The 24,439-nt window shown below is 43.3% G+C and overlaps 1 protein-coding gene across 4 annotated transcripts in view; it reads right to left on the bottom strand.

Moving 5' to 3' along the window:
• Positions 1-24,439, bottom strand: part of PDE4B (phosphodiesterase 4B) — a 633,414-nt gene that overhangs the window by 6,504 nt on the left and 602,471 nt on the right. For 3 of the 4 annotated variants that reach the window (XM_072649760.1, XM_072649761.1, XM_072649762.1), the window contains 8 exons: positions 14,077-14,170; positions 8,341-8,522; positions 7,113-7,211; positions 6,805-6,969; positions 4,057-4,156; positions 1,491-1,645; positions 1,265-1,387; positions 94-276 (listed from right to left, as the gene is read on the bottom strand). In XM_072649760.1, coding sequence (XP_072505861.1) covers positions 94-276; positions 1,265-1,387; positions 1,491-1,645; positions 4,057-4,156; positions 6,805-6,969; positions 7,113-7,211; positions 8,341-8,522; positions 14,077-14,170 — 1,101 coding nt within the window. Of the gene's footprint in view, positions 1-93; positions 277-1,264; positions 1,388-1,490; positions 1,646-4,056; positions 4,157-6,804; positions 6,970-7,112; positions 7,212-8,340; positions 8,523-14,076; positions 14,171-14,796; positions 22,074-24,439 lie in introns of those variants that run through there. The other variant, XM_072649763.1, reaches the window with a different exon arrangement.

Genomic DNA, 24,439 nt, shown 5'->3' with positions numbered 1-24,439 from the left:
GGAGAGGGAGAGAAAACAAGATAAAGGTCTCACACTCCAAAGAAATGTGCTAAAATTCACAAATAAAATCTTATAGATGCCTATGTCGGATACCTGGGATTTCTCCACTGAGGCAGTGTGTTTGTCACACATGGGGCTGATTTCCATGCCCCTCTCTCTCTCCTTGTCTCCCTGTTGGAAGAATTCCTCCATGATGCGGTCTGTCCATTGCCGGTACAATTCCAAAGATTTGGTGGGGTTGCTCAGGTCAGCACAATGTACCATGTTGCGGAGAACCTAGAGGGGTCAAATTCAGAAAGTTCCATTAAAAAGCATGCAAACATTAAGGGAACATCTCGTTCTGCCCTCCTCAGGCCCATCCTGGTACACTTGGTCTGCTTACAAACAACAAGAATATTTGGGCTGTCAGACGATTGTGGAGCATTTATGCAAGACATGACTGAGGAAAGCCTTGGCTCAGGCCTGCTGGCCTGTGGGTCAAGGCCAAAGCTTGATTCAGCCTTCCAGGAGAAACAAGAGTCTTTTTAAAGTCATGGAATTTTAGAGGATTTTATCCCCTTCTTTCTTAGAAAAAGAGATGCTATTAAAAGAGGATGTCTTCAGAGACCCTCCCCTCTCCCTCTGAGGAACAGAAAGGCAGCTGACATTGGAGCTGACCAAAACCGACTCAGCAAACTTCATAACAAAGGGGTTTATATTTACTTTCTGGAAGTGACGGAAGGTCAAGGGCTATTAGTACTAGGTTCTGATATATGTTTTTAAAAGGAAGGGGCCCTTTTGAAACAGAATAAATGGAGCTCTTATTAATTACAGATTTAATAATCTGCTCATATGATACTAAAATAGGGAACTCAAGGTGAGTCCTTCTACCAATGTAGAGAACCTGCTTAGAGAACTAAGAATTGAAGCTTTATGCCTGGAATCACCAAGGTATTATGTGGCAGAAGAAGGACTTGAACTCAGGTCTTCCTGGAAAAAAGGCCAGCTTTCTATCCTCTCTGGCCTTCTGTCTCTAGTATATGTAAAAGTACAATCTGTGTGTAAATGTTACTACATCTTATTCCAACCTCTCCTTCTCTGTTTCTCCCAGCCTTTCTGACCTTGGGAAAGAGTTTTAGACTCTGTGGACTTCCTCAATGAAAGGAGGGATGGGAGATAACCTTCCAGGGGTACTTCCACTTCCAAAATCCTAAGCCCTCTCCTCAAATGGAATTCCCAGTGCCATATCCTCAAGAAGTGTTCAGCCCAGATGGCCATCAGGTACCTGTATCCGATCTGTATAGTTGTCCAGAAGGAGGACACCGGAGCTAGTCACTTTTTTCGTCTCTACCATTGTTTTCAGGTCTGCCAACAGGCCCATATGCTTGGACATATCTGTCGCCAAAACCTGTGGCCCCAAAAGACATAAGTGGATCAGTAGACTTAATTGACGCTCCACCAAACACCAAGAGAGGGCAGCAGAGAGCATGGCCAGGGAAGGGAAGCCTTACCATGTCGATCACCATCTTCCTGAGAGTCTGACGCTGCTTCTTGGTCAGGTTCTGGAAAATGTCACAATGTTCTTCCTGGAGCAACTTGAATCCAACAGCCAGGTGATGGTTTTCCAAAACGGACTCATCGTTATACATCAGAGCGAGTTCGGAATCTAGGAGAGAGTAAGAGGAAAAGCGACTTTCCATTAAAAAAAAACCTGCAAAAGCAATCCTCTATAATATATACATAAAGTCTTCTTCTACATAAATAATAATCCTAGAATCTCAGACTTTGAGAGTGAGACAGAACCTTAGCAACCATCTAGTCTCCTCTATCCATGACCGCCATGACAGACAGGCCAACCCTTCCAGCCACAAAGCAAATCACTATTTCCTCTGTGGATGGTGGATGTGCCTACCATTGTCTAGGCTCTAGGGGCACCCAATCTTTTCCAGCTCCAAATCAAAGATACCATGAGTAGTAAAAAGATGATAATAGAGGGTTTAAGGTTTGGTCTGCGTAGCACTTGACATCTGCCATCTCATTTGAACTTTCTCACAACTTTGGGAGGTAGGTGGTTATTGTCATCCTCACTCTACAGATAAGGAACCTGAGGCTGACAGATATTATAAATGATTTACCCAGGGTCAAATGGCTACTCAGTGACTGAGGTAGGATTTGAACTCAGATTTTCCTATCACTCTCTCCACTTGCACTCATTTGATTGATGAATTCCTTAAGCATCTAGAAAAGCCTTCCCTTTCTGATTACCTTCTATACTGTATAATCAGATCATCTGCTTACATTAGACCCTTAACTGCTTGACAACAGGAGCTGTCTTTTACCCTTCTTTGTATACTCAGTGTTTAGAACACAGCAGGTGATTGATATATGTTTGTTGACAGACTTAATGTCCCTGTTTTCTCCCTATGAGAAAGTATATTCCTTGAAGGCAAGGACTCTGTAGGTGCTTAATAAATGCTTGTTGACAACTTTATGAAGCACCATGTAAGCAGGACACAATGACTAAGACACAGTCATCACCCTAACGACATAACCAAATGATAAGATCAGACAGGTACGTATATGTACACACAGAGGCTGAAGGGGATGGGCAGACAGTTTAGAAAAGCTGTGCTGAACAACAGTGGCAGGGCCGGCCTAAGTGGACTCCTGTAGGTGGGGGAGAAGGAATGTGGCTTGGCAGACCCAGCAAATGGGGTCACTCAGGACACAACATCAGTGCTGGCTACTTTGACTATTACAACAGAGACTGTATTTGCTGTTTTTTGGTACCCTCAGCATTTAGAACAGTGCCTCATACAACATACGCACTCAGTATCTGCTTGTTAATGAAGTGATTGCATGCCTGAGGGTTTACAAAGCAACTTACTTACAACAGTGTGATTACCCTCATGAGCAAATGAGAAGTGATTTCCCTGAGATCAGAAAGCTCATAAAGTAAGTTCCCAGGAGGGCAGGAACCACTTCTTTTATACATACTATGCTTAGCACACATTAGGTGCTCCATTAAATAATGTACCATGTGGCTGGCTGAGCAGATACCTACTGTGACAAGAACCAAAGGCTTGAACTCTTTCTCAATGACAACCATGGATATTAAGCATGAAAGAGATGAAATAATGTTTCTATTAAATTATCAACACCAGGACGCTAATTGTCACTACTGTCAGATAATTATTTTTCATGAGAAACCCAATAGATGCATGAAATTCATAGAATGGACATATTGAAGAATGGATCCTTATTGGCACATTGAAGATGAAAAGTCCATTGTAAGAGGCAGTTTGGCACAGGGGTCAGAATTAAGGACCTTATCACCTGTGTGGCACTACGCAAGTCCCTCATCCCCTCTGAGCCTTACGTTTTTCACCTGTAAAGTGAAGGTTTTGATGACCTTGAAGGTCCCCTCCAACTTTAAATCTATGATGCATAATGAATAGGAGAAAAAGGGAAGGCATTAATTGAACTTTGAGCTATGTTACAGCATCAGAAAACTGGAAGGACATGCCCAAATCACTTTGGTCACTCTTCTTGCTTCAGACCTTTCCAGATCATTTATACTGAATTTTTCCAACTGCCAAGTAATGACTTTTATCAGCAACTGATTCTTTGTTTTACTGGAACTTCAGTAAATTTTTCTCACTTCCCAAACACTTGCCTAGTCCTTAGGAGAGATAAACAAGTGTGAGTCAGAAAATCTCTTTGTAAGAGCTCAGCATACTCCTGCAGACCATTATCAAATTAATCCTCAGCCTTCCCTTCTCCATCCTGAATCATCACATTTCCCTTCTTCTTTCCTCCTAGGTGTTGTTTTCCACTTTCCAAAATGGTTTTTTTATGGCCCTTTTCTGAACTTTTTCCAAGCTCATCCTGCAGCTTGTAAAACTGTGGAGAAAGAGCTGGACACATTATCCAGGGAAGAGTTTGACCAGTGCCCAGTAGAATGGAAGGATTACCTCATTATTTATACTTGCCACTATCTCAAATGAAAACAATAGATGGGGGAAAATGCTATTAGTCACGGAGCTGCTTGAATCACAGCCCAAGAGGTGAGCTCACTTGTGTTGATGAGGAACTGATTGGAGACCCCCGGATGATCAACATCATGGATTGCAGCAGCAAAGATGGCAGCCAGGATTTCCAAATCTGTGAAGACAGCCTAGAGAAGACAAGAGAGAAGACTTCATCCCCAGGCTCTCTGACCCAATAATATATAGCACTTGTTTTAATTAGAGAGGCAGGAGGAGACAGTGGGAAAGCCTTGGACCCAAAGTCAGGACAAATCTGGGTTTGAACCCCATCACTGAACTTGGTCTCTGGGTCACCATAAACAAAGCATGGAATTCCACAAACTCGGCGCTGGAAAATTTCCTCCTCCATTTAATCCAGCCTGTACTTGCACAGGATTCCTTTCTGAAACATGACAAAGTTATCTGAGCTCTGCTTGGGATTACAGATTTGGGGTTGGAAGAGACCACAGACTCCATCTTATCCAGCCCTTCTCCTTCCCCATTTTACAGATGGGGAAACCAAAGCTCTGGGAAATTAAGAGACAAGATAATAGACTTAGAGGTGAAAGAAACCTTAGAGGTCATCTAGTCCAACCCCCATATTTTACAGATGAAAATACTGAGGGTCAAGAGAGGTAAAATTACTTGCCCAAGGGTCACACAATAAATGATAGAGTCAAGTTTCAACTCAGAAGCTCTAATTCCAATTCCATTTTCTTAGCATGGTGCCATTCTGCCTCCAGTGAGGAGATATCTACAACCCTTTGGGGATAGCATGTTCATTTAACCCAATGGAGCCTCAGTTTCTTCACGTGTAAAGTGTAAAGAATAATAGCTATCATTCTTGCCTCACAAGATTAGCCTCCTCCACATTAGAGGAGGTGTGTGTGTGTGTGTGTGTGTGTGTGTGTGTGTGTGTGTGTGATTATAAGCTATTTAAAGTATCATCCTTAGAGGGGGGATGACTTTTTTTAACAAGAGCCCTCAATAAAACTATACTTTTTTAACCAAAAATTACCATGTTTGTCCATTAGCAGAAGGTGTTTTCAATCTCTAACCTAAGAGGGCTTGGAGCCAGAGTTATTTGCCCAGTCTAGCCTGCAGGTCCAAGCTTGATGGATCATTGCCACACTGCCAAGATGGTTTATATAAACTACTGACTCTAAATTCTTGGATACACAGTGTGTCGCTGATGTGGTGCATGCTTCTACAAGCCCTAGAAGCAAACCAGGACACTTCCAAGGTGGTACATAAGGACCTTTGAGAATTTCTGGCTGAGTAGCTTGGTGAACCAGGGCCAAGTTCTAGACTCAGAGGAATAAAGATAAGAACCTCTTTCCATGTTGGAGCTCACAGAATTTGTTCCTCCCAAGACATTCTTTCCTTCACTCATTCATTCCAGATTAATTGGATACTAAGGATAAGACCTAAGATTCCTAAAAGGTCAGCCTGGCCTTTTGAATTCTTCCAGGTCACTTGGTATTCCTGAGTCTCCTTTCCCATTCCAATTTGTCTTCTTTCTGAGTTACTGATCACCAGCATCTCTCATGGTTGTTTCCCTTTCCGGGGATGGACCTGAGCTCTGATCATATCCCAGGACCAGAAAGGGCCCCTTGTCCACTACTCTCCTTCTGAGGATCAGGACAGGTGAGGTGACTTCCACAGGTCACAGGGACAGAGAAAGTGGTGGACTCAGAGTTGGAAGCCCAGATCCAGAGTTCTTTCTGCTGTTATAGTGCCTTGCCTCCACACTCTCCCTCCTTCAATTTCCACACTCATTTCCTCTGAGAGCAAATGACCCAGTGAGAGAAAATAAGGAAATGAAGGTTTCTTTAAAGGAGAGATGGTGGAAACCCACATGATCATTAGATCTGGAGATCCAGTGGCCTTTAAAACGGCAATGCTACCACCTTCTATGAAGTCTTCTTGGACTTCTGAAGCCCCTACTAACCTCCCCTCTCTCTGAATTCTCTCTTCCCTCATTATTAGTAACACACCACTCAGCACTTCCTGGCTCACTAATGGTTTCATGGACACTCTCTTTTCATCTAGGATGTAAATACTTTACCACTAGGAACATGGATATACAGCTACTATTTCCCCCACAAGGTAATTTAACCTCATGGTGGTTGGACACACAGTTGGAGTTCAATAATAGAGTCCTTCAGTGTGAGAGCTTGAAGGCCTTCAGAGACCATTTGATCTGACCTCATCCTTCTATAGACTGGGAAACTGGGGCTCAAGAGAGAAAGTTATTTGTCTTAGTTCACACACTGAGTAGAGGGTAGAGTTGGGACTAGAGCCCAGGCCTCTGGATTCATCTTTAGGGCGATGGAAGCTTCAATAGCTTTGTGGACTGATGGATCTGAGGAGCAGCACAGTAAGTCAAGAAGACAGGTTCAAATCCTGACTCTGTAGGTCTCTAGATTATTCCTGTAACATCTCTGTGCCTTAGTTTTCTCATCTGCAAAATGCCTTTGAAGGTCCTTTCCACACTGAATCTTAGGTGTCATTTTCCAACCTTCAAAATCTTTCTATGGCTCACCTAGGATTCATTAAGTAGTATTTATTCTACAAGAGAAATAACTAAAGATTGGTCTATTATAATAGCAAAGGGCTCCATTATTCTTAAAATAAAACAGTCAAAGATCATGTCTTGGGAGTGGACGGAAGGTATTGTTGATAACAAACATCTAGCATTGCCACATTGATGTACCCATAGGCATCCTGCTTTAAATTCTGCAGAGCACTTTTTAAGGATAGGGAAAAGCATAAGAAATCAAGCATGATCACTCACATCTAGGGCTGGGGTAGAAAGAAGAACGTGGGTTGACTGGGCAACATCAGCCGCATGGAGGCTGTTATGATATGCCACATCGGAATGGTAATGATCTTCTAAAGTCATCATGTAGGTTACAAAGGTGTCAGAAGAGATTTTAAATGTCTTTAGAAGGTCTCTTTCCTGTTTGGGAAAATGGATAAAAGCACAAATAAGTGGATGATGGCAAATGCTTACTCACAAACAAAGTAGAAGTAAACTGGAAAAGTCACTGGGATAGGGGAAAAAATAAAGGGCCATTCCATGGATTCTCCCTATTTATTTACCTGGAATATCGCATACATGATACACGTCAAGGGTCTGTTGTGAGAATATCCAGCTACCTTGAAGATGTTGAGACCCCATTTGTTTAGGTCTTCCAGCTCCTAAAATCAATGATAAAGCCATTTAGTGAGAATATTTTGCTTTGTTAAAAAGAAAAGAAAACTGTTCAATGAAAATTAATCACAGAACATCAATGTCACCAATGAAACTTTCCTGGTAATTGTTTACATTCAAATCTGTTATTTTCACATAGTCATATGCGTCCTTTCCTCTCTGGAAATCTATGTCTATTCATTCTCATTTACTTGATCTCCCATGATTTTAATGGACCTGTATGCTTTCTCTCTGTTTCTGTTTTTCCCATCCCAACTTTCCATCTGGTTCTTTGACCCTATTCATTTTATTTGGATTGTATAACTAGTAATTGTGAAATGAGGATTTGAACCCAGTCCTCTGACTTAAGAGCCCATGTGCTTTCTACTGTTCCTACAAGACCATAGCAGCAGCTTTATATACATACAGGCTTAGAGAGATTTCCCTGACGTTTGTGAACAATGGCTGAAAGCCAGCCAAGATGGATCCAACCAACTGTCAGGATATTGTGGTGTGTAAGTCAGCCTCAATCATTCAACTGTAAAAGAGTGACATACACACCACGATGTGCAATGATTGTGTCTTACAGATTAAAGTCACTGGGTCATCAAATGAGAATTGGGAGAAATAGTCTGTTTTGACGTCTGAGCTTCAGTGATACCATGGTCATGCCTGATTCCGGTAACTGTCGATTTCATTGAGGGCTTTAGAATGTTGGAAAGCATTATAGGAAACGTTCAGTTCAACAATTGTGATTTGTAATTAGAAGACCTTAGCTCAAATCCTGACTTTGTTCTTAACTGCTGTCTGACCTTGGGAAGGTTATGTGCCCCCTTTTAATTCCCTTAAGTGAGAGTACCGAATTAAATGATCTCTAAGGTTCCTCACAGATCTAAATCCCATGAATCCTCCAATTTGATGGATGAGCAAATGGAGGCCCAGAAACATGAATTGATTGCTCAAGGTCATGTAGCTCTTAAAAAAAAGGTCATCCAGGGTAGGATTTTAAAAATCCAGTTCCTTTGACTCCCAAGCCAATACTTTGGTCCCAGTACTATCTGCTGCTTCTCCCCCTGAGCTTCCATGCACATCTAGACTCTGCAAAGCAGACATCACTATGCCCAAGCTCATACATACTTTCGCCAGGTGATCTTCCTTTTCCGTCTTGACCCCGAAGCGAGAGATGCTGGTGTTGTTCAGACTAGAGCTGTGCATCAGCTTTTTGACCCCACTTATCTGGGTCATGACTTGCTGGTCTTTTCTCTTCTTCTCCCTATCCTTCTGAGTGGGAGATGGAATCTCCACCTCATTCTGCTTGTCTACAAAAGAGAGAAAGGGGAGGGATATTCTCAGTCCACTATCAGCACAGCAGCAGGGCAGAAGGAATTCTGACTTTAGTAGGGTAAGGCATTGGGCAACTCTAGTCTGTGTATTATTTTTGTGATGAGGCAAAGGTAGTGACCATCCAGTGAGAACAGGTGTAGACTTTTTGAAAAGTTAACAAATGATTTCCCTCACTCTGTATGTACATCAGATGTTTTAAAAGAGATTCTGTGGAATAAAACTGGATTTTAAGTAGAGCATTGTTTTTTAATGGACAACTAGCATATTAGAAAAATAAGGAAAGGCATAAATCCCATCACAGGTCCTTATGAAATTGACATAAAGGAAAATAGAAAGCAAATCCTTAATTCATCAACAAACATTGATTACGGATATACATAAATGGTATGTACTACCTGTGTGATCTTGTACAGGTCACTTAACCAATCTGGGTCTCAGTTTCCTCACCTGTTAAACAGGGTTTGGACTAGAAGACCTTTAAGAACCCTTGGGCTCTAAATCCATGATCCTATAATCATATGTTTATGCTTACTATCTCTGTGACCATGGACAAGTAATTTCACTTTTCTTAGTTTTGGCTTCCTCATTTGCAAAATAAACAGTATAGAAAAATGATCAATTCTCATATACCCCTTTTAACTTTGGCTTCCACTAATTTTTTACAAGGTTCTTTTTGTCTCTTTATTTCCTGTAGTTCAGTAATGGGAGGCTTAGAGACACAAGTGGTGAATTTAATGATTCGATAAGTGCAATAAATACATATTATTACATATTATAATTATATGTTACACATAAAACATTACATATTTTGCATGTAACAATGTATCTCTATTAATACAATAATATACATATATTCCACTAATAATGTATGCATATTGCACACAATATAGATAACTAATAATATACATTTGTGTATACATGTTTTACTATATATATTCAAGATTGTGTTTTACAGAACATCCTCCTCTGTGTTCATTAATTTCATTTAAAGACATTAAAATGTACATGTACATACTGTTTCATCTGATAGAATATAAGCTGTCTGAGGGCAGATATGATTTTATTTTTTTCTTGGGAGCCTCAGTGCCTAGCATCGTGTCTGGGGCATGACAGGTGCTTAATCCATACTTTTTTGCTTGTTCCCTTAATCTCTGGATCAAGTTAAATCCAACCCGGGGATACAAGTAAAGATACATTGTGAAGTAAGACCTAGAGCTCCTGGGGACCTTAGAAATGATCCTCTAATACCTTTACTTTAAGAGGAGAGAACTGTGGCCAAGTGAATTTTCCAAGATCTCATGTGTTGATGTTTCCCCTTAGCAAGAACCCAGACCCAAGCCTAGATCTCGCCTTCCAAATCCCATGTACTTTCTCCTAACACATCAGTCTCTGTGGCTCCAAGGGTCCTGGGTGTAGAGCTAGAAGGGGCCTCATCTAGTCCAACCCCTTTTTTCAGATGAGGGAGAAAGATGAAGTCATTTATCTGAGGTCACACAAGTGGTGTCCATGATGGAACTGGAACTCGAGTACTGAAACTCCAAGAACATTGTTCTTTCCACTACACTCTAGGTCTGAAGGATGGTTGTAAAGCAACCACTTTAGCAACTAGTTTCTTATTTTCCCTTTATTGCATAAAAAAAAATGATTGCTGCACTAATGGTGTGTGTGTGTGGGGCAACTATTGCTTCTGTGTTTCATGACCACCATTTTTCATGATCTAGTTAGAGATTGTTAGGCCATCCTGTGCCTGTGTAGATATGTGTGTCTCCAGGGGGATTCTGGCACCAGCAGCTTCTTCCTGGGCTTAATTAAAAATTCCTACCATAGTGGGTAATTGAGCTGCCCTACCGCTGTGCCTGGAACATCACAATACAGGAGAAAGTCATTCTTTAACAATGAGAGTGCCAATTTGACACTAATGGGTGTTTCCCTTGTGTGGTCAATGGAACAACTGATGGGCTTCCCTATTCTGAATTTCCTCCTATCAGTAGGGGAGGTGGGGAGTGGGGGGGGTTGAAATCAAAACAAAATAGAAAAAAAATAAAAAGAGGGCTGGACTGAATACCCAGGCCAAAGGCCACCTCTAACATGTATTGGCTCTGTGATCCTGGGCAAGGCCATGCTTTTCTCCCAGCCCAGGGTCTTCCTCTGTAGCATTAGATCAAAAGTTCTCTGTCATTTTTGGAGTCCTGAACCCCTCTGGCAGTCTTGCAAAGCCTCAGAAATCTGTTTCTCAGTCCATAAAATAAAATCCACAGCATTACAAAAGAAACCAATTCCATGGAAATATGGTTATCAAAACATCTTTTAAAAATCAACCCCCAGATCCCCAGTTAAGAACCCTCACACTAGGGAGTCGATTCCCAGGGTGCTCTACAATCTCATTTAAAGTGTGAATCCAACAATGACATTTACATTGCTAGAATAGGGATCCACAGAAATGCTCCCTTTTGCAAACAATAGTTGAGTCAGATTAAAAATCAAACAACCCAGAGAAAACTCACTCCTAATGAAGTCAGAAGCCCTGGAGATCTCTCACTATTGGGAGTCCACTCACTTGTAGAAGTCGCTAGGATGACTTTCCCTACTGCTAGCTTTTGAAACCTTTAACTGAACTTAATCGATCTACAAACACTGATTATGCCAAGAATCATGCTTGGCTGTGGCACAGTCCCTGCCTTCAAGGACTTTACCATCTATTGGGAGAGATACAACAGACAGTGGAATAACTGATTATTTCCAGAACTGACCTTTCTCCAACAGTGGGAAATTGGCAAAACACTTTACACACAATGGTTCCTTTTGAGCCACATAACAGCCCTGTGAGGCAGCTAATAGAAACAGCAGCAGTGTTCAACACTGGATAGCACTTCTTGCTTGAGATATATTTTCTCATTTGAGCTTAGGTCGATAGTATAGTAGGACCTGGTGTCATAACAGCTCCATTTACACAGCACTAGAAGGTCCACAAACACTAGATATATCTTATTGCAATCATGACAAAGCACCAGAATCTTTCTGTTACCCCATTTTGGAGGAAAGAAAACTGAAGATAAAAGGGTAAATGACTTGCCCAAGATCACAAAGCTATCAAGGCTGGGACTGAGGCTCTCCAGTTTCCAGCCTTGACTACGTCCTACAGGGATTATCTACTATCCTCATTTAATCATGGTTTCAGGGAGGTAACATTCACTGTTAGAAGGAGGCACATAAGTGGACCTGAATCCAGGATTTCTTAACTGCAAATCCAGTCACCATGCCATGCAAGTATTATTATTCCCATGCCATAGATGAAGGAACTTAGTCTGACAGATGAAATCATTTGCCCACATCCACTCAGGTCCTCTAAGTCTCCATAATCCATTAATGAAAGCTTCCTGGGGAGGCTGCTTCCCCAGCCTTCCTCAGTAACTTGGTCTAGTGTCTGCTGAGAAACACCAAGAAATGTTCACCTCTCCCTTTTCCCTCTCCCTTGCTGCCAATGGTATGGAAACCATGAGGCAAAGCTGAATTTGGAAAGAAAAGGGAGAAAAAACAGCTAGTGCTGTCATCTCTAGTCACAATTCTCAATGACAGCCTGAGATGAAGCTGCAATTAATTAACTCTCCCCCTTACACACATGTATGCTCACGTGTGTGTGTGTGTGTGTGTGTGTGTGTGTGTGTGTGTGTGATGGGCCAGGCTTGAGTCTAGCCTTGGTAAGCTGAATCAAGCTGCTCTAGCTGCCCATTACCAACTAAGAGCTTTCTTTGGGCAGGTGGGCGAGGTTTAGGGAAGCAGGTTTGCTGACCACATCAATTACAGTTTTTCCAGAATTCCATTGAAACTCGCTCTACTGCACAATCCGAAAAGTAACGGCCTCCTCACCCCAAAATGGTGGTTACGAGAGGGACAAGAAGGATTGGGGGAATCAACAGAAATGACTGGTTGAGGGCTGGAACTTGTGGAAAGGAAGGGGTCCTTGGCTGGAAGATGCCTTCCTTAAAGGGTCAGAGCAGAGGGTGGGAGAGAGGAGCCTGGGGACAAGTGTAAGGTGACTTTTTCTTTTCTTTTGTTTTCAGACAAAGCCCTCTGGGATTTCAGACAGAAAGGCAGAAAAGAAACAAATATGCACATCCTAAAATCCTCTGGAAAAAGCACTTGTCAATACCCCTGGTCCCTGTTAGAGGGCAATGCAGTGCTGTGGACTCAGGCTGCCAGAACCAGTGGACCATTGATTCTCTGTGAGTTGATGAAGCTTGGCCTTTAGTACTGATGGAGAAACTGGATGCATCTCCCTCCCTCTCCCCCTATTGCTTCCCCTCCCTTTCTCTTCCTCTCCTCTCCCCTTCTCTATCTCTGTTCTCCTCTCCCCCTTCTCTTTCTCCCTCCCTTTCTCTCCTTCTCCTCTTCTCTGGTAATGTAATTCCCCGAGACATAAAGAAAAATGCACATTGCCTTAATGCTGTGTTGCTATGCCAAGCAAAAGGAGGTGCTGCATGCAGGTTTGGAAGCGTGAGGCTCCCTTGGCACGTGGAGTGACTGAGGGAGACACGAGCCAGCAAAAATTGCTTGTGAAATACCAGTCTGGCCCTTTTGGTTATATATCCAAAGATGTAACAGAAGCCTCAAGAAACTTAGGCAAAAAGTGGACTCCAGACAGATTCACATGCTCCATAACCTCAGGGCCACATGGAAGCTCTAGTCATAGACCAGGCACCGGTGGGGGTCACACAGCAGGAATTCAGTCCTGGGCCATCTACAATCAAACCTGCCTGAGAGTGGCAGTTTCTGACAAAAGCTTCTAACAGTAAGAGAACCCAGATATCAGGCTGCAGTGGCCCTGGGAAATGAGGCCGGCTAGTTAGGTGATGCTGGCCCTTTCTCCTTTCCCTCCCACTCACCCCAAATGGAAGGTTTTTATTTTTAAATTTTAATGTTTATCTTGATTAGAGATACAGGAAACTTCAAATTTAGGAGAAAAACCCAAATAACCCTATGGAGTCATTGGGAGATATTCACCTACATTTCCCCATACAAGCCTTCTAAATAAGGAAACACCTTTCTAACACTTAGTTTCTGAAACCATCTTAGGGCGTGTGCACCTAAGAGAACCAGGACTATCCCTAGGATACGATTAATTGAGCTTCTTTCCTTGGGAGGAAAGGAAAGAGGGGCTGAGTTCCTTCACCGCCAGAAAATGGGAAAGGAAAGCCCCAAGGAGAAGGAAAGGAATGCAGATGGAACTGAAAATGACTGGCACTGGACCTCCCTGATAATCAGACTTGCCCCTATCATTAGAACAAAGCTGATACAATTTCCCCCTCCCTTTTTCCATGAACATCCAGGGTACTCCTGTGACATCATCGCCTCCTTTTTCCCTTCAAGACTGATTTCACTTGGATAAAAATATCTGGTGGGCGGGGGCATGCCATTTAACATACTGCAGACCCTCCCTCCTAGGCGTAGTCTCAGTGACCAATGTCTTTTATTGTTCAAAAAAGTATGATTATTTTTAAGTACCTGAAAAGTTCACGTCAAATGTCTTACCTAAGAAAGTGTTTGAAATATATTCAGACACCTGGTTCCCTGACCGACTCATCTCAGAGAGGTGTGTCAGCTCCCGATTCAACATTCTCTTGAACTATTTGGGAAAGAAAGAAAAAAATACTTTATTAACAGAACAAATTGCTTGTGAGAGAAAGTATGACCCGTCCAATTGTTTCTAACTTTCCCACTGGAGAGACCACCTTGGACAACTTGAATGAGAGCACGGGTTTCAGATGGCTTCATTTCCATAAAATACAATACGCTTTAATTGGACAGGATTTCATCGCTACCTTTGGAAGCAGAGACTTCCTCTTACTCTCATGAACATCAGACAAAGAAAAAAGATTATTTTTTTCAGGTTGCAGAGAATTTGTCTAAGATCATACAAGATGCTGCTTTCTAATTTTTTTTTTTTAGCACTTAGCTGCAATGTATAATTTGGATTAATAACCTGCGTGGCAAAAAGAAATTTGCACATGAAAAGTTTGGGAAAATAAGTGAAACACTTGTTTGAAACAGAAATAATCTTAGAACCCAGGAAGGATAGTAATAGGCTTTGCTACTCTTTCAGAGTCGAGGGGTGCTCAGTCACACAGCTAATTCTTGGGGAACAATCACAGATGCTTTCTTCACATAAAACACGCACACAGAAATATTGCTCGTCTTTGTCTCAAGCCACACTTAAACATTCACAAGTAATCTTTAAGCAGAGAAACCCACCTTGATGTAACCCCAAGATACAGATAATAGATAGTTTGCCTCTGGCATTTTGGAGAGCTCTGCACACCACGACCGGCAAAAATTCCTTGCAAAGAATACCCAGTGCCCAGGGACAGCAACTCCTGAGGAACGAGGAAACCCCAGCAGATCCAGTGGCCAAATGACAAGTCCTAAAATGGAGAGATTCCCCGACTGGGGGCATTCTCCGGTCCCAAACAAAGCCCATCTTTGCATTCCATTCTTGCAGAAAAGCTGTATCGCCCTGTGATTTTCTGGCAGAAGGGGATAATGAAATCAGGGACTGCACGGAGGAGCAAGAGAGAGTCTGCCCAAACGGATCCAGCTGGCTGGTTGGAGGCACTTATGAATTATAGATCGCCCAATGCCTTTGGTGGCTCAAGGGCTTTCCAGTTCACATTATTCCTGCTCAGCAGAAAAAGACAGGGGAGGAGTGATGAATCTTTTCGGAGGGGGTTGCCAGCATGGGAAACACGGCCATCTTTCTAAAACGTTGATAAAGATGGAGGGAGCCCTCGAGATACTTAAGGAATCCTGAAGTGGCCACCCTCCCCCAACTTGACTAGGTGTTCTTTAACCCTTTCTCCTACAGAGCGAAGAAGCCGACAAGAGCATCCCCAAGACAAAGGACAGATTCCCCACACTCGCATCATCACCCAATCGCTCCGTTTCTGGGCTGATTTTCTTCCTTTCCAACATGCCACAGCTGTAAATATTTTCTGATAGGGTGGTCGGAAGATGAGCGTTATTTAAAAGCAAAACAAAACACCCAAAACAAAATCCACCAACTGCGTTTTCTATCTTAACAAACCCACTCTATGCCTAAATTGCCGGCTTTAACTGACTGAGACCAAAAAAAAAAAAAAAAGGTTAGGGGAAGGAGCTGGTGGGGAGGGGGAAATATCCTGATATCCTGGATGTGTTCCTTCTTGAAAGGACTGCATATGTAGCTCATCTCTTGTTAATGGCCAGTGGCAAGAGCTTACAGGACGGATTAGCCCCTTTCAACCTCCCAGTCTTGGGGGCAGGATGAATCCCTAGATGGTCCATTGATTGTTGACTGTCAGTCACAATGATGAGTCACCTGGGATTATGAACAATTACGTGTTGTGAACATTTTAGTATTCTATCTAATTCTTTCCTTAAGAACTCGGGGAAGAATTGAAAAAGAAAACTGAATTGATTCTTAGGTTCTAATTCTGTCTCCCACTCCTTCTTTCCCTTTTTTTTTAACAGTGGATAATTCACACCTCCCTACTTTTTATCCAATTTCCTGTCTTCCTCTATCTAGCCAACATCAGCTGAAGGGCAGGAGGACTGAATCTCCAAACCTAGACCTGGCCTTTTGGACTGAGTTTTAGGGAACCATTGAAATGCTCAGGCAGGAGTTTCCCGTGGCATCTGGCCATCTCTAAGGCCCTTTCTTCCCATCTGCATGCTGCACCAACAACGACTCTCCTCCCCAGATAACAAGGTCTGTGCCCCATCATCAGCAGTGCCATGAAGGTTATTTTAGGTGAAGGGCTAGAAGAGAGCCTCTCTGTTGGCTAGTCTCATGCCCCAAAGGCATAGCCACACCACAGACTTGTCCTCTTCTAGGGGGGCTTAACAGAATTTTCTATGGAGCAATATGAGGCTAAATTACAGATTGGGGACCTAGGAATGGTAGAAGCAGCATTGGGGGAGGGGAAGGCTAATCTGGATGTGGGATTTGGAGTTCTGTGTCGATTTAATTAACTTTGAAGTTTAAAACTAAAAGGGACCTTCACCTAGCCTGAACCCCTTATTTTATAGATAAAGAAGCTAAGGCCTCCCCAGAAAGAGGAAGTGGCTTCCTTGAGGTCACACAGGTCGTGATGTTCAGAAGTGGGATCTGAACCACAGTCCTCTCTGATTCCAATACCAATGATCTTCTATTGCACAGGGTCAGTCCCTAGAGCAAAATGAGACATTCAAAGGCATCGGCCCAACCTCTTTCTTTAATAGGCTATAAAAATGAGGCCTAGAGCAATGAGACATCTCTTCCCCTATCTGGGTGACCTCGGCTGGATCATTGGACTTCTCTTGGCCTCGGTCTCCTCATCTGTAAAAGAGTGATAACAATACAGTGGCACCCACTGTACCTCTACCTCCCAGGCTCCAGCCCCACCCCAACCAGCCCATCAGGGAATCTCCTCGGGCAAAAGCAACTTAGAAACAACTGAAAACATGGGGTTCGTGGGGTGCATGTGTGTATAAAAACACACAAGTGTGTATATGAACATGCATATATTATTTGAATATAAATCACATTTTATGTGTATACATGCACACATGTACATATATCCATATTGATACACTACATTACATTACGTTACATCCTCCCAGAGAAGCTGGCCCAGGAAAGAAAGCCCTCTAAATATGAATTTGAATAAAATTTTCGCAAGTAATTTATATTCATATATGCATATATTATTTGAATATTATATAGATATATTTGTATGAATCACATGCCAAAAAAAAAGGCTTCTTCCATGTCCTGCTCCGAAGGCCTTCTTTCCGGGATTGGCTTATTTGTGACGATGTTAGGAAGTCCTAATGAGCAGACAAATTCCCTTTTGAAGTAACTCCAGCTCGGGGGAGGATGGCTGATGCAAATGGCCCACATGACTGGGGTCACAGCCAGAGGCATCAGGGGTTCATGGCTGAGGCTCCTGTCATAAAACTCTGGAGATTAAGAGCTGGGAAAGGTTGTGGCCACCTCTTCACCATCTGGAGTCATGTGTTTCTCAGCTGATACAGGGTAAGCAGAGGCATTTAAAAGGCCCTGTCAGAATAGATCAAGTGAGAGGCTGGGAGCAACAAGGAGGTTGGGGCTGAGGGGAGAAGAAGGCTGCTACCACGATTTCTGCCTCCAGTCACTACCTGAAAATTACAGGGGAGGAAGGGTCCTGGAACATCAGTCATTGATGCAGAACTAGACCTTGAAGATCAGCCTTGCCTCTTCTAGACAAGAGAACTGGGGCCCAGAGAGGGGGCCATGCTCATAGTAAGGGGCAGAGATAGCAGTATCTGAACCCCATGATCAGGCAGTTTCTGAAAGAAGTTTCCTGACATTATATCACGTGTCCTCCTTAAGGTCTTGGCTTCAGCACATCTGTTGCTGTGGCCCAACTGGAGAGGCCCACTCTAGACTTAGGACTGCTTTGGAAGGGAGAAGATAGAATCGTCATCCTCACTCATTCTTTTGTGAAATGAAACTCTTTTTTCTTGCATCTTTTCTCATCAGACAAATCAAAGATACTAGATATTATTTTTAAAAACTTAGCAGAATGTAGCACCTAAGCCACTGTGGCATGTAGATCCCTCCTGAGATCTATGCTAGATTTGTGGCATCCATCTAAACCATGGCTCACAAGAAATTCATGTGTTTTCCTTTACTAGGCCAGCCAGAGGACATAAGTAAAAGACTTTAATCCCTCATCAGAGCCAAATGGGTAGTGTCCCACCAATTCCCACCCTGATTGTGGGGAAGACACTGGCAAGGAACAGCTCAAGAGAGACAAAGAGAGTTCCCCCATAAGCCCATCATTCAGGGCAGAGGCTCATCACTCAGTAATATATTCTTGCTAACACAACTTCAACGCAACTGGTCCTTGAATGATGTTAGGAACAGCTGTTGCCCCTCCATCTACTATGAGAAAGAGACCCAGGCCTCTAAATACTGTTCAGTAACAAACATCTGCTTCTTTAAAAAAAAAAAAAAGAGGCTGTGCATTCAGCATCACTGAGCTGAGTGAGGGTATCATCCTCATCAGGGAGCATTTATGAGGACCCCATTTATTTAGGAACCAGTGCAAGTCTCCAAGAGAGACAGCCACAGCCCCTGCCCTCGAGGAGCCGGTTGAGGGTGTCACGAGTCCAATTAATTCAATTAGCTCCAGTGTATATGATGAGACGTTGTGGGGGACAGGCAGGATGTAACATATCTACGCTTAAGGCTGGGGAGATAGTGTAGCGTATGTGGCCTAGTTAGGATTTCCACCTCGAGCAGTTGTATGAAATTTCAGCTCATTCAATCGGAAGAAGGCAGCTTGGCATAGGGTAAAGAGGAAGCCAGGAGCCCCAGATTCTAATTCTGGCTCAGTTGCTGGTGGACAACAAAATGAAGGGAAATAGAATAAATCAATATCTAACTACACAATGCTGATGTAACTCTTTACAACCCCGATTGTTCTATTTTACTAATGAGGTAACTGAGGCCGAGAGAAGGTTGGTGACTTTGCCCAAGATCACACAATTACTAAATTTCTTTGCCTGGATTTGAACTCAGGTCTAACCTAACACTACTAGCTGCCCCATTTAGTTGCCTACATTCCTTTGAATTCTTAAAGAAGTAGATGGGAGCTTTCTGAGCTCTCAATGTGTGTTATGTACCAGAGTCCAAATGATATAGTGAAAAAGGTTCTAGACTTGGAGTCAAGAGAGACCAGGTGTTGAATTCTGGTTCTGACACTTGGATGCTTACCCCAAAGGCTCTCAATCTTTGCCTCTACTTCTGAGAGCATTTTCAAAGCACCTACTATGTGCCAGGTGCTGTGCTAAGTGATTATGGCAATTATGATCTCATTTGATTTATTTTTATCCCCATCTTATAGCCGAGGAAACTGAGGCAAATGGAGGATTAATCAACTTGCCTAGGAATTATTACTAACCTTCTATGACTGAGAAATAATGAAAATGACCCAAATTGGCAATGCTTTGTCTTGAAGGACTGGTCAGGGGCCAAGGGAGAAACACACTTAATCAGATTTTAGAGCCTCATGCCTACCTTCACTGCCTCCTATCCAGTTTTCATAGCCAGTCCAAGACATCTAGGTTAGGGTTGAGATCTTGGAAATACCAAGAAATTCTCCCCACTTTAAAAACGAAAGGATGATTTCCCCTCCCCGACAATCATGCTGTATCTACTGGATTGGAGGTTTCTTTTATGTTCTCTGCTTTTCCTTTCCTCTGGGAGAATTTTGTCAGAATCCTACTTGGAGCCAAAGGGTCCCCATAGGGGCCACTCTCAACACAAGCAAGCACAGGTCTCCAAAAACATATTGTTCAGGAAAAGGAATGCCCAGGAGGGCTCCTTAAGGTGCTTGAATTAGGAGTTTGGATTGGTTAGCATTGGACCTAACTGTCTTACTCTGAGGTCCTCTTCCAACACCTCTTCTTGGCATGAAGGTAACCTTGAGTTCCCAATGGGGAGATCAGCAGTGTGCAGAATCTGGAAGTTTCTACCATGCTGCAAAAGTTTCAAATATGGGTCCAAGGATGACAGTAAGTCTCACATCAGATGACCAGCCTCTCTAGACATGTTACCAGAAGGGGTATTGAATCACAATAGTTTTCAGTCACAGAAACTCCCAAAGGCTATATATTAAGACATATTGGTCAATACCCATTTTAACAAAATCATGGGTCATCCCTTTGATGTATGGAAATCTGATAGTGACCTGAATTGGGCTTTTCTTTTAAAATACAAATAGAACTTAAAAGAGAGAGAGAATCTTAAAAGATTCAAAACTCAGCTTTGCCCAGGGAGATTTCCTGAAATCCATCTTCTCCATGAGGGCAACTGTAATTCATGTTTGTTCCTTGACTTTCTTTAATAGCTATAAAGAAATACCATCAGTAGCTGCGATGTAATTTTGAAACAAGCATTCCCCAGAGGAACCGCTTGTTTTATGGCTCCAATTTTTCTTAACTTTGGAGGCTGCTACAGAGAGATATTGTTTCCCTCTCCGTTATTTTACCAGTTGTCAGAATTTCCTGTAGAGGGAAAGCATTTTAGGCTATGTGCGCTGATAGATGGACTGGTACACGATAATCCTTTAGGCAAATTAAACAGACAGGAGGGAGGCTGCAGATTATCCTTAAGGTTCCTTTCAGCTCCACATTCCATGTTCTAACCTTTCCTGTCAGGGGCCTGCTTCCTAAGATGCCCCCTAGCATCAACATTTAAAGTTCAAAGGTCTCTTTCTGCTCTAACATCTGAGGTCATTTCCAGGCCTAATATTCTATATTCTCAGGCTGTCCCAGCTGTAAAATGTGTTCTAAGCCCCCTTGCAGATCAGCCCTTCTGTAGTCAGAAGCAGCCAGATGGCTGGTCTGGGAATCATGAAGATGTGAGTTCAAATCTGGCTTCCAACACTTACTGGCTGTGTGACCTTGGGCAAGTCACTTAGCTTCCTGCCTCAGTTTCCTCAACTGTAAAATGGACCCCTACCTTGAAGGGAAATTATAAGAATGAAATGATATTTGTAAAGCACTTAGCACAATGCCCAGCACATATGCACTTAGTAAATGCTTCTTTCTTTCCTCCTTTCCTTCTAACAGCCCGTGTTCTAAGGCCCCTTCCAGCTCTGCCATTCTATATGTTCTAAGGCCCTTTCTTGTTCAGCCACCCCTGTGGCCTATGTTTTTTAATATTCCATGATTACAAAGCAAGCCCAGAGCACATTTTTAAAAAATGAAGCTGGGTTGGTATTAAGTCTAGGTCCATGAAAGGTTTGTTTGTATTAAAGATGGCACCGGATTTGTTTTGGGCCATCTCTGAATAACTAGTCCTCTTTGTTGAAAAACTTCCTAGCAATTAAAGTAGCAGATGAGAAGGCTTGGCTGCCTGAGAAGGGAATAGTTTTACTGCCTCCAGAGGTCTCCAAGTAAAGGGTGAACAATTGGGTTTTGGGTCTATTGTTGAGGGGATTGTCAATCAGGCCGCAGCTGGTCTCTAAGGTACCGTCTGACCCTGAGATCATCAGAACCTCAGTCGGTTGTAAGTACAGGAGGGGCATGACAGGTGGGCACTGCACTCCCACTGGACCCTCACGCTGCCCTTCCCCCAGGACTCTCGCTCCACTGGGACCCTTGTGGAAGCATGGGACCCTGCGGCTGAAGTTAATTAGACCACTCCACGAAGAACAGGAAGAAACATGGGGGCTGGCAGGGAGGCCACTGCATGTGCCCAGCTGTGAGACAGGCGCCCCATTGTGCAGAATCTTTCTGCTCTGCCGCCTGGAGCAATGGCTTGCCAATGTTACTAAGGCCTTCCCACTGACCTGACACAGGACATGATCTCGAATACTATTTTGTACTTGGTTAGTGAAAATATCACGAAAATGGCAGGACCTTGGGGAGGCAAAGGGAGTCACACTCCATTTGTGGAAAACCAAGGCTGTAAGGTGGCCTCAAGGGCCTTCTGGGCCAACTCCCCCATTTAACGGGTGTGGAAGCTGAGGCTATAGGACAAGAAACAGCACCTTCCATCCCCCCCCCCCCCCCCCCCCCGCCCCGGTTCACAGGACTCCTTTGCTTCTCTAGTACTGAAGTCCCTCCTAAGATGCTCCCAAGCACCAACATTTAGGGTTCAAAGGTCTCTCTAATTTGAGAGGGGAAAGAAAGGTAATCTCGACAAAGGCGCTTTTCACCTTTTCCTAATGGACCCAAGCACTCTTTTCTCAATTGTTGAACTATTTCAGACGTTCCGGACCCTTTCTCTGTGTGTCCATCAGCAAGCTGCCTGAAACCTTCCTGAGGCTCCTTTGTAAAAGGAAGAGGCCTGAGCTAGGATGGGACCCCAGGCCTGCTGCTGGGAAACACACACCACCTTCCATCAAGTGGTCCCTTTCAGCCCGACAATGCCAAGCCTTGGCTCTCCCGATTATCTTCAGGGACCTGAAGACAGGAGGCTGGCTTTTTCCCCCAGACCGAGGAGGCATGTGAACCCAAGCTAAGTGAACCAGGGACAAGGACCGCTAATATTAGCTGAGAAGAAAAGAGTTCTTGTCCAGTTGGCGCCTACTCGCCAACGGCAACTATGACTCCATGGAAGAAGCAGTATCTTAGAAACAGAACTGGCTCCAAGGTGGGGGACATACTTAGAAGGACAGAGTGCCACCAAAAAGCTGGTCTCTTTGCCCGTGTTCTCCAGCTACCCCACACTGAGCTGCCCCACAAAGTAATAGCTAAAGAAGAATCCACATGCCTGAGAGCTCACAGGTGCTGGATCTGGGGTCAGAGAACAGGGTTCAAATCCCCAGTGGGCACCTCCTCACTCTGTGACCTTGGGATAGGAATTTCTCCCAGTTGGGTCTCAGGTTCCTAAGTGAGGAGCTTATACTAGTTGACTTCAAAGGTTCCTTCTAGTTCTAAAACTAGGATTCTGAGAATAGCTGCGTACTAATGAGGATGATGACACAGATGTCACTAATCCCCCGCTGGTCAGGGGGCAAGTATACACCTGACACATATTGTGTGCTTAAAACTAAGAGATAACATTTATGTAGTACTTAAGGTTTGCAAAGGGAAATATTATCTCAAATGATCCTCCTAACAACCTTGTGAGGTGGAGACTATTATTATCCCTGTTCTACAGATAAGAAGGTCCATGAAAATTAAGGGCACAAGAAGAAGAAAGTCTTGGAGTTGGGTCCTCTGCTTCCAGACCTCATACTCTTTTTACTCTCCCAAACAAAATGGATTAAATGAATCCAATAAAACCTTTAAAAGAGGTTATTATTAATCCTTCAGTCTGGGAAGTCTTAGTAAAATAGTTCTGAGAAAATCCTAAGAGCAGCTGCTGATCCCCTTGATCCCTGAATTGGACCATCCCTTAAAATTATGGTCATTTGCTGCTTTTCTGAGACAGGTAGGGAAGCGCCTTCAGAGCATGTCCCATTAAAAGAAAACCAAGGCATGGACAAATTCCCTGATGTAGCATCCATTACAGAATGGAAATCCAGGGCTTTGAGGTCCTTGGCAGCTACTGACAAAACGTTTCAATGTATGGAATGAACCGAAGTAGATTGGGAGGATAATGACATTAAATGCTGTTTGACTGATTGATGAGAAACTTAGTGAAACTCTTCTCTCCCATTAGAAGGTGGTTCTATCTTCAAAGGAAAGGTGAACTCGTGAGCGTTGCACAGCTACTTTGCTGCAGATTTAAAAGCCTGGATTTCTCCAAGCTTCCAGTCCACTTTACTGCTAAGCACGGTGAAGCCCAGAGAGAGAAGGTCACACATCAAGGAAGAGTTCAGATGTTTCCTCTGGTCAAGGAGACTCAAACACAGATCTCCTGGCTACAATCCCAGGGCTCTTTCCTCTTCATGGCATTTTCCTTCATCACAGCTCTACAGTGGGCCATGTGAGTGTGCTTCTTTTACAGAGGAGGAAACCAAGGCTCAAAGTCACAGAGATAGTAAGTGGTGAGCTGAAACACAAACCCAGGTCTTTGGATTCCAAACCCAATGTGCTTTCTGCTTTGCCACCTCAGATAGACATGGCCTGCTTTTTGGTGGTTTTGAACATATTCTGAGATACACCTGATTGTCAATCACACTTCAACGACCAGTGGGACTCTGCCACTTGGTTCATGATTTAGCTAGCTTGTTTCTTTGAGGTTTCAGAACTAATAAACTGGCAGAATTTGAACTCAGATTATTTTGACTTCAAGACCAGCATTCAGTCCACCATACCAGTGGCCCTCAAAATTTTTGGCCTAAGGACCCCTTTGCACTCTTAAAATTTATTGAGGATCACCCTCGGACACACACACACACACACACACACACACACACACACACACACACACACA

Source organism: Notamacropus eugenii, chromosome 2 (assembly GCF_028372415.1).
Source record: "Notamacropus eugenii isolate mMacEug1 chromosome 2, mMacEug1.pri_v2, whole genome shotgun sequence".
In the NCBI taxonomy this organism is placed as follows: domain Eukaryota; kingdom Metazoa; phylum Chordata; class Mammalia; order Diprotodontia; family Macropodidae; genus Notamacropus; species Notamacropus eugenii.
Note: the sequence above shows the minus strand (reverse complement) of the source record. Positions and strands in the feature narration are given on the sequence as shown.